The sequence below is a fragment of the Ovis aries genome, chromosome 7, assembly GCF_016772045.2.
Source record: "Ovis aries strain OAR_USU_Benz2616 breed Rambouillet chromosome 7, ARS-UI_Ramb_v3.0, whole genome shotgun sequence".
NCBI lineage: Eukaryota > Metazoa > Chordata > Mammalia > Artiodactyla > Bovidae > Ovis > Ovis aries.
Window position 1 is genome coordinate 11,988,073 of NC_056060.1, and position 12,741 is coordinate 12,000,813.

General features: G+C 50.8%; 1 protein-coding gene across 1 annotated transcript; it reads left to right on the forward strand.

Moving 5' to 3' along the window:
- The first annotated feature begins 6,614 nt into the window (after positions 1 to 6,614).
- Positions 6,615 to 10,232, forward strand: KBTBD13 (kelch repeat and BTB domain containing 13). Its single transcript, XM_027972167.3, has one exon. The coding sequence runs from the start codon at positions 6,674 to 6,676 to the stop codon at positions 8,048 to 8,050; it is 1,377 nt and encodes a 458-aa protein (XP_027827968.1). The 5' UTR covers positions 6,615 to 6,673; the 3' UTR covers positions 8,051 to 10,232.
- Positions 10,233 to 12,741: the final 2,509 nt, after the last annotated feature.

Genomic DNA, 12,741 nt, shown 5'->3' on the forward strand with positions numbered 1-12,741 from the left:
GGTTTCTTGGAAAGGGGCGAGGGAAGATCTCCTTACTAAGATTTCATGGCCAACCTGGGCCCAGCTTCAAGAAACCTAACCCAACCGGGATTAAGGTTTTCTCCCTGATGGGAGCTTATGAGTGGCCCAGCATGCAAAGGGGGCATTTATTTGTTCTAAAACCTGGACGGATGAACCTGGTAGGGATCAACTGTCATTGCCCTTGAAACCCAGGGAAAAATCTGGACCTGCTGGAGAAAGGGCAAAGGACCAACATGAGGAATCTGGACATTTAGGATCTAGTGCCAGATCTTAAATGGGTGACCTTAGGCAAGTCATCTCACTTCTTTGGGCTTTGGTGACACCATCTACGGGCTTCTCTGGTAGCTTAGTGGTAAAGAATCTGCCTGGAATGCCGGAGTCTCAGGAGACGCAGGTTAGATTCCTGGGTTGGGAAGATTCCCTGGAGGAGTGCATGGCAACCCACTCCAGTAGTCTCGCCTGGAGAATCTCAAGGACAGAGGAGCCTGGTGGGCTACAGTCCATAGGGTTGCAAAGAGTCAGACACGACCTAAATGACTCACACACACACACACACACACTCTCTCTCTCTCTCTCTCTCTCTCATCTATAATGCTAAAGGAAGGGGGAAATGAATCCAAAATTCCATGAGTGGTTCAGGCCCAATGGAGAGTGACCAAAATCAACCCTGAGTTCCAGGTCTAAGTACTTTCTAGAACCCTGTGGGATCTTTCTTTTGAAATACACCCCAGACCAGAGTGGGGAAAGATGTGGGCATCTCAAGAGACTTCTCATTGCAACCTATCCCCCTCCAACCCCAACCCCCCTATTCTCCCACAGCTAATCTACCCACCTACGCACAGAAGAAACCAGGAAAGTCCAGGTCAGCAGATGGAGGGACTGGAGTCAGAGCCTGATGGTAATAACTTCTTTTCAACCAAGAGAGAAAATTATTTTCCAGGACAGGACATAAATAGTGACTCAGCCTAATTGTTTCTGGGAGATCATGGTAAAGCAGCTGTGTTATTAAGACTCTAAGGTGTTGGGAGGAATTTGTTTAGATTACACCCACAGGCCAGAATCGCTCACACAGCTAATGGCCTTTGAGTCATAGAAGGAAAAAAAGTGGGAGCCAAGTTCTGGCCACATCTGTGGGCTGGCCCCGGGGAGAACAGACTTGTTCTGGGTGGGGCTATGGGGAGACACGGTCTCACGGGAGGACTGCTGGAGAGAGGGCAAGCTGTGGACCCCCAGAGGCACAACAGGGAATAATCTTGGGCTCTGCTACTTCTCTACTTATATGATTTGGGGGGAGTTACTTTTCTTGTCTTTAAGACTCAGACCAACTAGTAGATGGGAGCTTCAAGATAGCAGTTTCCAGCTTAGTGATTTTGTGAACTCTAACCACCTGAGCTGTCCATAATTAGAAGGGACTACTGTCTTTGGAGGAAATGAACCTCTTGACACTAAAGGCAAATGGGGGTGAGATTTCAAGGTGTTATAAGGCAGGGGTCCCCAACCTCTAGGATCTAATGCCTGATGATCTGAGGTGGAGCTGATGTCATCATAATAGAAATAAACTGCACAATAAATGTAGTACACTTGAATCATCCTGAAACCATCCCACCCCCGGGTCTGTGGGAAAAAATTGTCTTCCACAAAACCAGTCCCTGATGCCAAAAATATTGGGGACTGCTGTTGTAAGAAGATACCACAATGATTTGCAAGATGGGATGAGATGATCCTTAATACCCTTCTAGTTCAGAGATTATTTGAACTGGTTGCCAGCTTGTTGTTCAGACCCTCAGCTATGACCGCTAAGTGCTCAAAGTCTGCCCCTCCTGTGAGGTTTAGGAAGAAAACAATTGCCCACCTCACAACTGCAACCATGCCCATTCTCCATCCTCAGCCTCTTCATCTGTGGGCTGCTTGTCCAGCGCCCAGAAGTGCCCACTTGGACCAGAAAGGCCCTTGGAATCATCATTTACTGTCAAACCATGGAATAAACTGGGCCTCAGTTTATTATCTTTTTTTTTTTTTAAGAATATTACTCTCTGCATGTTTTTTCTCACACATCACTATTTTCTCAACACTACCAGCAGTTCCAAAATCTATCCAAAAATACAGTCAAGGGACTTCCCTGGTGATCCAGTGGTTAAGACTCTGCACTTCCACTGCCGGAGGCACACGTTCGATCCCTGATTGAGGAACTAGAGTGTGATATCTCGTGGCCAAAACAAAACAACCAAAAATACAGTCAAGTAATTATGGAAATTTGACACAGGAAATATGAAGTACTGGATCAGACCCATCAGGTTGAAATATAAAAATTTCAACATTTTCCATCTATGTCATTCCCTGGAGGGTAGAATTCATTGAATAGGAATATTCACTATTTGTATATGAAAATACCATCACCAAATTATTAATCTATCTTGGGGATTTTGTAAAAACCTATGAACAATGTTGAACTAAAAGGACTCTTTGAGTTAAAGGATTTGAAATACATGTGTTTGGAATGCCTATCAATGAGAAATTATCATTGATTTTCAGATGGCCTTCTTGGTCTATGTTTCAAAGACCCCAAAACTCACTCAGAATTCCCAGAGCTGCAATAAAGTTAAATATCTATTAGACTAAGCCAATATGTTAATAATCTCCTATAATTATTCACAATACACTGTCTGTTTTTATCCATCTGTTCCTTATTATCATCCTAAGAGATGGTTATCACACCCATTTCATAGTGGAAGAATTACAGAGACACCTCATCTTTAAAATAGGGATAATATTAAGTATTAGATTAGATAACATGAGAATGTTCCACCCAGAGCTTGGCCCATAGCCCCAAACAGCAAATGATAGTTTCCTGAACTCACCCAGACACAAATAGCTTACACTTCTTACCCAACTACCAAGAAGTCAAAACTATTTAATGACCAGAAGTTTGGGCACTTTAGGTTAAGAGAGAGGTGATTCTACTAGAACCAGTATCCCACCCCTCCTTATCACCACTTCCCCACCTTTGAGGCTCTTATAAGGGGTCCTCAGGCACTCAAAATGCAGAGGATTTGGCTCCTCGCCCAGCAATGGGCTCGACAGATGCTCAGTAGATGTCTCCAGGGTGCATGAGTCCCATCTAGACAGGTCTGAACAGGTAGGACTAAGTCTTGCCCTTGCTACCCAGCCCACCCTTAGAAGCCATTCCATATATAAAGCTAATGTTTTTGGCTCCCTTTGAGATGTCACTGCATTCCCTGGAGGCACAATATGATAACCTCTTCTGTGATTTTTCAATTATAAAGTCAGATGTGAAAACTGAACAAAACCTTAGAAGTCAGATACAAGCTCCACTTTACAGACAAAGAACCGAGGCCTGGACAACTTGGGTAGCTTTTTCAAGTCAGAGATAATACCAATATCAAAACCCAGCAGGAATCCTGACTCCTAGTACAGTGCTCTTCTTCAAGTACAAGCAAGCACATCACTACCCTGTGTGCAGAAACATCACTATGGTGGCAAAGGCCAGGAGTCACTCATCAGGCAGGAAGGCCATGAGGTCACAATTGGAAAAGACTTCAGTCTCATACGGTTCAATCCCTTCATTTATAGTGGAGGATCAAAAGGAATTGCCCAGCACAGGAGGAGCTGAGCCCAGTCCTCCACCAGCCTGCAGGATCTCCTAGGTCAGGGGTTGTGTCTTCTCCACCAGACTGGGGACTCCTCCTCAGGTTAGGGCCCAGTCACTGCAGGGAAAGAGATAAACAAGGCAGGGTGCGCTCTGGAAAAGCTCAGAGTCTGACACAGAGCCCCACTGCTTGCTCCCACCCCCAACCTCACAAAGTAGAGAGGGAGGTTGGTGTGGGGTCGCGCAGGGCCTGGGAATTCCGTGGGCTGTCCACAGCCATGACAGCTCCTTGTCCTCTCCAAGTCCCAGAGGGACATTTGTCCGGGTGGAGGAAACTCTCACCAGCTGCAGAAAACACCCCACTGGGGCCTCGGGCACAGAGCCAGAGTGCAGATCCTGGATCTAGTCTCAGAATCAAGAACCCCACCTTGGGTGGCCTCCTCCTCACTTCCCTTCCTGGCTGTAAGGGTGGGGGTTGGGTGTGTGTGCTAGTGCCCAACTCGCTGGACTTGTGGGAAAACTGGGCTTGCACGCAAACTTCAGCCTGGAGGGGCTTACGCTCTCAGGAGAGGTACAAGCGGGGTTCTGCCTGTCTGCCACTTACTAGGTACCTGGAATCAGACATTTGGGGAGGGAACTGTGGCCCTTTGTTTGAGCCTGGCAGGAGGTAGCAGTTACCCTTCCCAAAGACAAGGCTACTGCAGATGAGGAGGGGCAGTTGGGCCAGGGCCTGGAGTCAAGTGGACGGGCTTCAATCCATCCCACATCTTCAATCATAACCAAGGAAAGGCCCATTCCATCTCTAGGCCTCCCTTTCCTCATCCATGAAATGGGAACAGAGACATTCTTCCTGTCCTGGAGGCCACCAGCAAGGTCAGAGTCAGGCCTGGGCACTGCAGAGCCCACTTTCCTTCAAGAGGGGGACTGTCTTGCCTATAGCCAACATCTAGCCCCAGGGAAGGAGAAAAGCTGACAAAGGGCCTGGTATAGTATCCATGGGGACTCTGGCCCACCCCTTCTATCTCCTCCTCCTCTTCCTGTCAGGTCTCTGGGGCAGAGAGTCTTGGCTATTTCTGGCTGCTGCCTCCAGGCTTCAGGCTTCCCAGGCTCACACAAGTGGTCCCCACACCCCAGCCCTGCTTTGATGGGGTGAACTGGGCTGAGAGTTCCCTGGCAAGAAAGGCACACTCGTGTTGGATCTACAGATTGATACGTAAGGGTCTATGCATGTGTGTGTCTTGAGGGGAGAGAAGTTCCCCAGCTCCCCTCCCAAGTACAGCTTTATCACTGTGAGCCACTGAGCCACTCCATCCTCCTGAAGACCTGCAGCTGAAAATCTCCTGAGGGGAAGATACATCCTACACGGGGCTGGGCCTCAGTTAACCTACTTGTAGCACAAAGTAGCAGAGAAGTTAACCACTAAGCTCCCTCGGGCTGACATTTTAGAATCCAGAGTCTTAGCTGGTAACCCAGGAAAGTTCCAGGCAAGATGGATAGCAGGAGGCCTGGGGCTCTCTGCTACCAGCTACGCAACCCTGGGCAATTCCCTTTCTGAAGTTTCCCTGGTGGCTCAGGTAGTAAAGAATCTGCCTGCAATGCAGGAGACCCAAGTTGGATACTTGGGACAGGAAGATCCCTTTCAGAAGGGAATGGCAACCCACTCCAGTATTCTTGCCTGGAGAATTCCATGAACAGAGGAGCCTGGTGGGCTATAGTCCAGGCTGTTGCAAAGGCTTGTTGAAAGCAACTAACACTTTCACTTTCACACTGTAAATGAAGGGGTTGAATCATAGGAGACCGAAATTCCTTCCGACTGTGACCTCCTGACACCAAGTGATCGCGCAGCATTTGTAGCACAGAGAGGACAGAGAACACAACGGTTAGGGATGTGGGTTCTGGGATCACACTGGGTGCACTCCAGTCCTAGCTGTGCTGCTCTCTGGCCACGTCACCTAGGCCAGGTGAGCAAAGCTCCTGGTGACTCTGTCTCCTCATCTATGAGTTTAATAATACTTGACTCATGCATGCTGTAAGCAAAAAATGGATAACATCTATCAACTGAGGGAAAATAACAGCATCTACTCGTCAGATTGTTGTAAGGATTATGGAAGTTAAAGTGCTCACGAAAAGGCCTGCAGTGCAGTTTAAGGCTTCACTTAAACAGAAGCAGCCTGTCTCCTTCCCATCCACAGACACAGAGTCCCCTTAGCAGCGCCGCTTTTCTTTCCCCCAAGATCTGAGCTATACAGCAATGGACGAGCAGGGAGCACCCAGTGGGGAAGAGACATCAGCTTCCCATTCCCATCCCCAATCAGAGACTACTCCCACACTCAAGGGCCTTACTGAACGTTCACCTGTTACCCATCCATTTTACAGAGTAGGAAATCAAGGCTCAAAAAGAAACTGGACTAGCCCGATTCAGAGGCAGAGGCCCAAGGCAAAGGAGAATCTGCCCTGGACCCCAGCCTGGCCCTGGACAGACTCTACCTCTGTCTGTCCGTCTGGCACCCAAGTACCCCTGACTCACCAACCAAGGGGTGGGCCAGGTATTAATCTCGTCCTTGCACTTTCCCAGCTGAATGACCTTGAAAAGCCATATAAATTCTCCGACCTTCATTCTGAACACTTTAGATATTGTCCAAATACCGTGCAATAGGTGTTAATTATTGGCCCCATTTTGAGGAAGCAGAGGGTCAGAGTTAGGGTATCTGCACAAGGGGTTACAGCTGATTTAGTGCAGGTTAAATGGGATATCTTTGTAAACTGTCTTCACGGTGCCCTAAGGCCCGTAGGTGCCCACTATATGGTCACTGTTATTATTATTATTTATCACACGGAAGTGAGTGACCCGGCAGGTGTCCAGATGCCCTCCGGGCCCTCGGCCATCCAGCCTGCTGGCCACCACATCACATGAGCCCTACTATCTTTAGCCAGGGAGATATTTATATCTCCCGGGGGAAGTTTCTGTCGCTGCGGGGGGAGCCCCAGTGTGCGTGGCCGCTGCGTCCAGGCCCCCAGAGGCAGCCTCTGCCCCTCGAGCCCGCCATGCCGCAGGGCCCAGAGACCCCGGTGCAGGTGTGGGTGGGCAGCCAACTCTTCCAGGCAGACCGGGCCCTGCTAGTGGAGCACTGCGGCTTCTTCCGCGGCCTCTTCCGCTCGGGCATGCGGGAGGCGCGCGCTGCCGAGGTGCACCTGGGCGCGCTGAGCCCGGACGGCTTCCGCACCACGCTGCGGGTGCTGCGCGGAGAGCGTCCAGCGCTGGCGGCTGCCGACGAGCTGCTGCAGGCCGTGGAGTGCGCCGCCTTCCTGCAGGCGCCGGCGCTGGCGCGCTTCCTAGAGCACAGCCTCACGTCGGAGAACTGCGCGCTGCTGTGCGACGCGGCCGCAGCCTTCGGCCTGCACGACGTCTTCCACAGCGCCGCGCTCTTCATCCGCGACGGCGCCCGCGAGCTGGCGGCCGAGCTGGCGCTGCCCGAGGCCCGCACCTACGTGGCGGCCCTGCGGCCCAGCAGCTACGTGGCCGTGAGCACACATGCGCCGGCGCCCGGCTTCCTGGAGGACCCTTCGCGCACCATGTGCTACCTGGATGAGGAGGAGGACACCTGGCGGACGCTGGCCGCGCTGCCCCTGGAGGCCAGCACGCTCCTGGCCGGCGTGGCCACGCTGGGCAACAAGCTCTACATTGTGGGGGGTGTGCGGGGCCCCAACAAGGAGGTGGTGGACCTGGGCTTCTGCTACGACCCCGACGGCGGAACGTGGCGCGAGTTCCCCAGCCCCCACCAGCCGCGCTACGACACGGCGCTGGCCGGCTTCGAGGGCCACCTCTATGCCATCGGGGGGGAGTTCCAGAGGACAGCTATGAGCTCAGTGGAGCGCTACGACCCGGCCTCGGGCTGCTGGAGCTTCATGGCCGACTTGCCGCAGCCAGCTGCCGGCGTACCCTGCGCACATGCCCGCGGCCGCCTCTTCGTGTGTCTGTGGCAGCCGGCAGACACGACGGCCGTAGTGGAGTACGCTGTGCGGGCTGATGAGTGGCTGCCCGTGGCCGAGCTGCGGCGCCCGCAGAGCTACGGCCACTGCATGGTGGCCCACCGCGACAGCCTCTACGTGGTGCGTAACGGACCTAAGGATGACTTCCTGCACTGCGCCATCGACTGCCTCAACCTAGCCACGGGCCAGTGGACAGCGCTGCCCGGTCAGTTCGTCAACAGCAAAGGCGCGCTCTTCACTGCCGTGGTGCGCGGCGACACCGTCTATACGGTCAACCGCGTGTTCACCCTGCTCTATGCCATTGAGGGCGGCTCCTGGCGGCTGCTTAGGGAGAAGGCCGGCTTCCCACGGCCCGGTTCCTTGCAGACCTTTCTCCTGAGGCTGCCTCCCGGTGCCCGGGGGCCTGTGGCCTCGACAACACCAGAACTGTGATCCTTAGGCTGGACTTTTCGGACTAGATGCCCAGAGCCTTCTGTGAGCTATGGCTGAGTCTATGAGAGTGACCTTAGGAGCTGCCGGAAACTTCAGGCCCTGGTTGAGATGTCCAGGGTCTTGTGACTTCTGGTTGTGTGAAGGTATCCAAGAATCTCAGGAAGCGTCGACTCGGGATCTCAACCCTCAAATTACTTGGGCTCTCTTGAGAGCTGGTGGGTCACAACGTCAGTGGAAGGGATGGGGGATAGGATTTCAATAATCCAGGCTTGTGTGTGAAAGGGCCAGTAATTGAGGACCGGCTGGGAGTGGGTTAAGTGATGTTAATGAAACTGCCAGTGAAGTAAGAATTAGGTACATTGCACCTAATGTGACTGTAGTTACCAGACAGGGGTTCAAAAGCTTAGAGTCTAGCCCAGAACAACAAAGTGTTTACATGCACTTGTCTTGATCCGCAGAGGGCTGAAGGCAACTTAGAAAAACAAACAAGAAACAAACCCTGCAATATAATAAACAAAGTACTGAAGCAATCAGGACAAAGGGAAAATAGGGAGAGGGAAAATATGTTATTCCAGGCAGGAGGGTAGTAAACAAACTGTATTAAGACAGACAGGATAATTAGCTGCTAAAGGGGGAGATTCAGAAGAGGAGAGGCAGGGAAAGCTGAGCAGATGGGAAGAGTCTGTGAGCCCTGTCTCTGAGGCAGAGCAGCTATAGATGGAGGCCTCTGGGGAGGCATCGAGGCTGGCCTGGCCTGTGGAGAGAGAGACTGAACAGCATCTGGAGTGAGACCTGTGAGGGAGAACGGGATCCCGGCACCATTTAATGGGATGTGGGCCCACAGGGGAGAGGCCAGTCGGAGGTCTCTTGCCCACTGCCTTTTTTGTCATCATCCCAGGGGCGGTGGACTGTTAATTTTCATGACTTTAGGTTACTCAAAGTATGAGCCCAATTTAGAGCAGGTCTGATGGTGGCTCTGCTGGTAAAGAATCCGCCTGCCAATGCAGGAGACATGGGTTTGATCCCTGGGCCAGGAAGATCCCCTGGAGAAGGAAATGGCAACCCACTCCAGTATTCTTGCTTGGGAAATCCCATGGACAGAGGAGCCTGGTGAGCTACAGTCCATAGGGTTGCAAAAGAGTCAGATAGGACTTAGTAAATAAACAAATGGCCTCCATTGCTGCCATTCCCTGAACCTGGAATGCCTCTCTCTCTCTCTCTGTTGCCTGTGTACCTACCTCCTCTGTGCAGGGTTGGCTGTTCCCAGCCTTGACTGCCTGCATTGCTCACTGGACCCCTGGCTGACATCATTGTCTGTGTCTGTATGCGCACAGTCGTGCAGCTGTGCACGTATGCAGATAGCAGGAACACAGATCTTATTGTGCTGTCAGCTGAGCCGGGGCACTTTCCTACCTGCAGAATCAAATGATGAGGTCCTACAAATGCACATATCTATAAAACAGAAGCAGGCTCACAGACATAAAGAAGGGCTTGGGGTTGCCAAGGAAGAGGAGGGTTTGGGAGGGAAGGATTGAAAGTCTGGGTTTAGTAGATACAAACTATTATATACAAAATGGATAAGCAACAAGGTCCTACTTACATATAGCACAGAGGATTAAAAGCAATATCCTGTGATAAACCATAATGGAAATATATATATATAGACATATATATATGAGTCACTTTGCTGTACACCAGAAATTAACACAATATTGTAAATAGTTCAATAAAATTATTTTTTTAAAGAGAAAAACACAAGGTCCTAAAAGACCCCAGGCTATAGCGACTGCTAGTTAGGGATCTGGTGATGACCTCTGGTGTTAGGACTCTTATCTCTCCTTTAGCATACCCCTACGCTGGTCTCTGGTCAGATGCCCAGCTCAGTCGCCCAGCTGCTCCATGCCCCTGGGCAGACTTCTTTGAGTGGTCCTAAATGGTCTCCGTCCTCCAAGATGCAAGGCCTGTGGGAAATCCTGGCCTCGTCACAAATGGCAAGTAACAGCATCACCCAGATACCTCCTGGGCATGGAGCCTAGTGTCTGGATTGCCCCTTGCTGCCTTTCCCCTGAACTATGTCCCAAACCCTGGAGAACGTGGACCTAGAAGCCTGGGACCTTTCAGGCCTGGATTAACCTAATCTGATGAGTCACAATAATAAATCCTGACTTTTCCATCCTGTGAATGATGTGCAGAGTACTTTCTCATCTGTCTTCCCATTCTAGCCCTGCCTCAGCCTGAGAGTTGTGTACCTTCTCCCAGTTGATGAGATATGTGAGGTTCAGTGACCAAGTGGCTGGCCCACGCCACAGAGCCCATCACTTTTTTGTTCTATCAAAGTGTCATTTTATTCACATGTCAAATCTAACTCATTAAGAAGGGAACCAAAAAATAGTAAGGCTTGTTCAGTGGTCCATTTGAGAGGCAAAAGTTCTGTATATTTTGTTGGAAAAGGCACACCAAAATAAGTTTGCTAAGGTAGAGGTGAAGCTGGTTAATATCTTATAGGGAATAATGCCATAAATGTTGTGGTTCTCTACTGGGCTAAATTCCTTTTCATATTCACGTATATGCACATACATACTTGTATATGGAGCTACAAGTTAGCATATAACTCTACAAAGTCAGGACCCTAATCAGTAGTAAATTGTTGGGACTTTTCCAGTGGCCCAGTGGTTAAGAATCTGCCTTGCAATCCTGGGGACACAGGTTTGACCCCTGGTCAGGGAACTAGGGTCCCACATGCTACAGAGCAACTAAACCTGCACTGCAACGAAAAATCCCATGTGACACAACTAAGACCTGATGCAGCCAAATAAATAGTTTTTTAAAACAGTAAATTGTAGAACAAAGGTACAGTCTCTTGCCAAGTCACTTCAGTCATGTCCGACTCTTTGCAACCCTGTGGACCATACGTCGCCTACCAGGCTCCTCTGTCCTTGGATTCTCCGGGCAAGAATACTGGAGTGGATTGCCATGCCCTCCTCCAGAGGATCTTCCCAACCCAGGAAGAATTAAATAACTCTGAGTGCTTCAACCCTGCCCCAGAACGACGCTGAAAGGACACACAGTCCTCCTTTTGCCTATTTCCAAGTTACGGATAATTTTTCTTAAAGCGCAGAACACTCTCCTCCTTGCTCACTCCTCCTGACTGATGCTGAACACACTTCCGGTCTCCAGGCCCACCAGCTCCTCGGCTCTCTCAGCCCGCAGACCTTCGTCAGCTTCTGCAGCCAACCACATGAACCAGCCCAGACCGGCCTGCTGGCTCCAGGCTTCAGTTGTCCGTTGGTCCCGAGCAGCCCTTACTGAGATGCCTTTTGTGTGTAATAATAACACAGTATTCACAGAGAGTTTTCCCACAGTAGACTTATTTAAGCTTTGCAAGAATTTTAAGTGGTAGGCAGCTGGGCAACATCCGCACTCCCCTCTTAAAGTTAAAAAAACAACAACAAACAAACAAACCCAAACACCTAAAGGTCACAGTGACTAGAAGAGGCCTGAGTAGGAAGTAGCAGATCCTGGCTTTGACCCCAGGGCCATGTGCTGTTTTCTGTTGCTGCCTCCCCTCCCTGTTCCACTGACATACTGGGATGGACAGAGTGGTTCTGCCACTATCAATTACACTCCCCTCCCTGTTACCCGTCTTACTGCACCTCTTCTCTCGGGGTTCATCTGCCCCCCTGGACTCAGCCCTTTCTCTCTAACCCCTGAGATAGGAAAATTAACTGTCCTGGGTTCTCTTGCCTTAGGATCTACCTGGGAGGTGAATGGCCCCCTTCAAAAGGGTGTTAATTAATTAATTAACGAAAGGGTGTTAATGACTGATGAAGACCTGGGGGTGGGCATCAGACACATTGACAGATACTCCCTCGGTGTGGGGCGGTTTTAATAATCCAGCCCACCTCCTCTTCTGGCCTCACAGGTCAGGCTCCATCATTTCTTCATACAGCCTGCGCCCTTGGCAAAGATGGTTACCATGTGTGGTTTGCAGAAAGCAGAAGTCTGGGAGGAGATGGGATAGGGGATCTTGACAGAACTTCGGCTTTCACGCAGAGTCGCACAGTCAGTAAAGTGGAAGAGCATGGACCTGTGACCAGGATTTGGGATTCTCCACCTCTCATGCCCTGGCATCCAAACTGCATGTAGGTGCCTGGGGGAGCAGGCTAGGTGCAGGAAGGCAAGTTACAGAGATATTGGGAGCCCAGAAGGCTGAGTTTGAAATCTCTCTGTGCCCGCCCAGAGAGACACTCTAAGAAGTTTTGTCCTTCCAGAGAGATCTACACACACACAAACGCACGCGCGCGCGCACACACACACACACACACACACAAACACAGAGCTTAATTCAGTAAGGTGCATTTCCCTGAACTTCCATGAGAGCCCTGTAGCCCCATTCCCTGGAGCTCCCTCCTGTCTTCTGTAAACTTTCTCCCTGACCCTGATGCTGGATGCCCTGCACCCCAAGTGTTCCTCTCCCTGGGAATTTTCTGGTTTGCTTACATAGCCTGCCTGACAGAGGCAAGAGGACTCACCAGCCTTTCCCACACTCCATCCAGGGCCTGCTTCCCTGCTGGCCACTCCAGCGTGCTTACATGGGCAGAGCTGTCCTGATGACCCACCGGTCATGAACTGTTGCTTCTCTGCTTAGACCCTTGGGTGTGTCTCATCTCTCTTGAGTGAGAGCCAAGTCC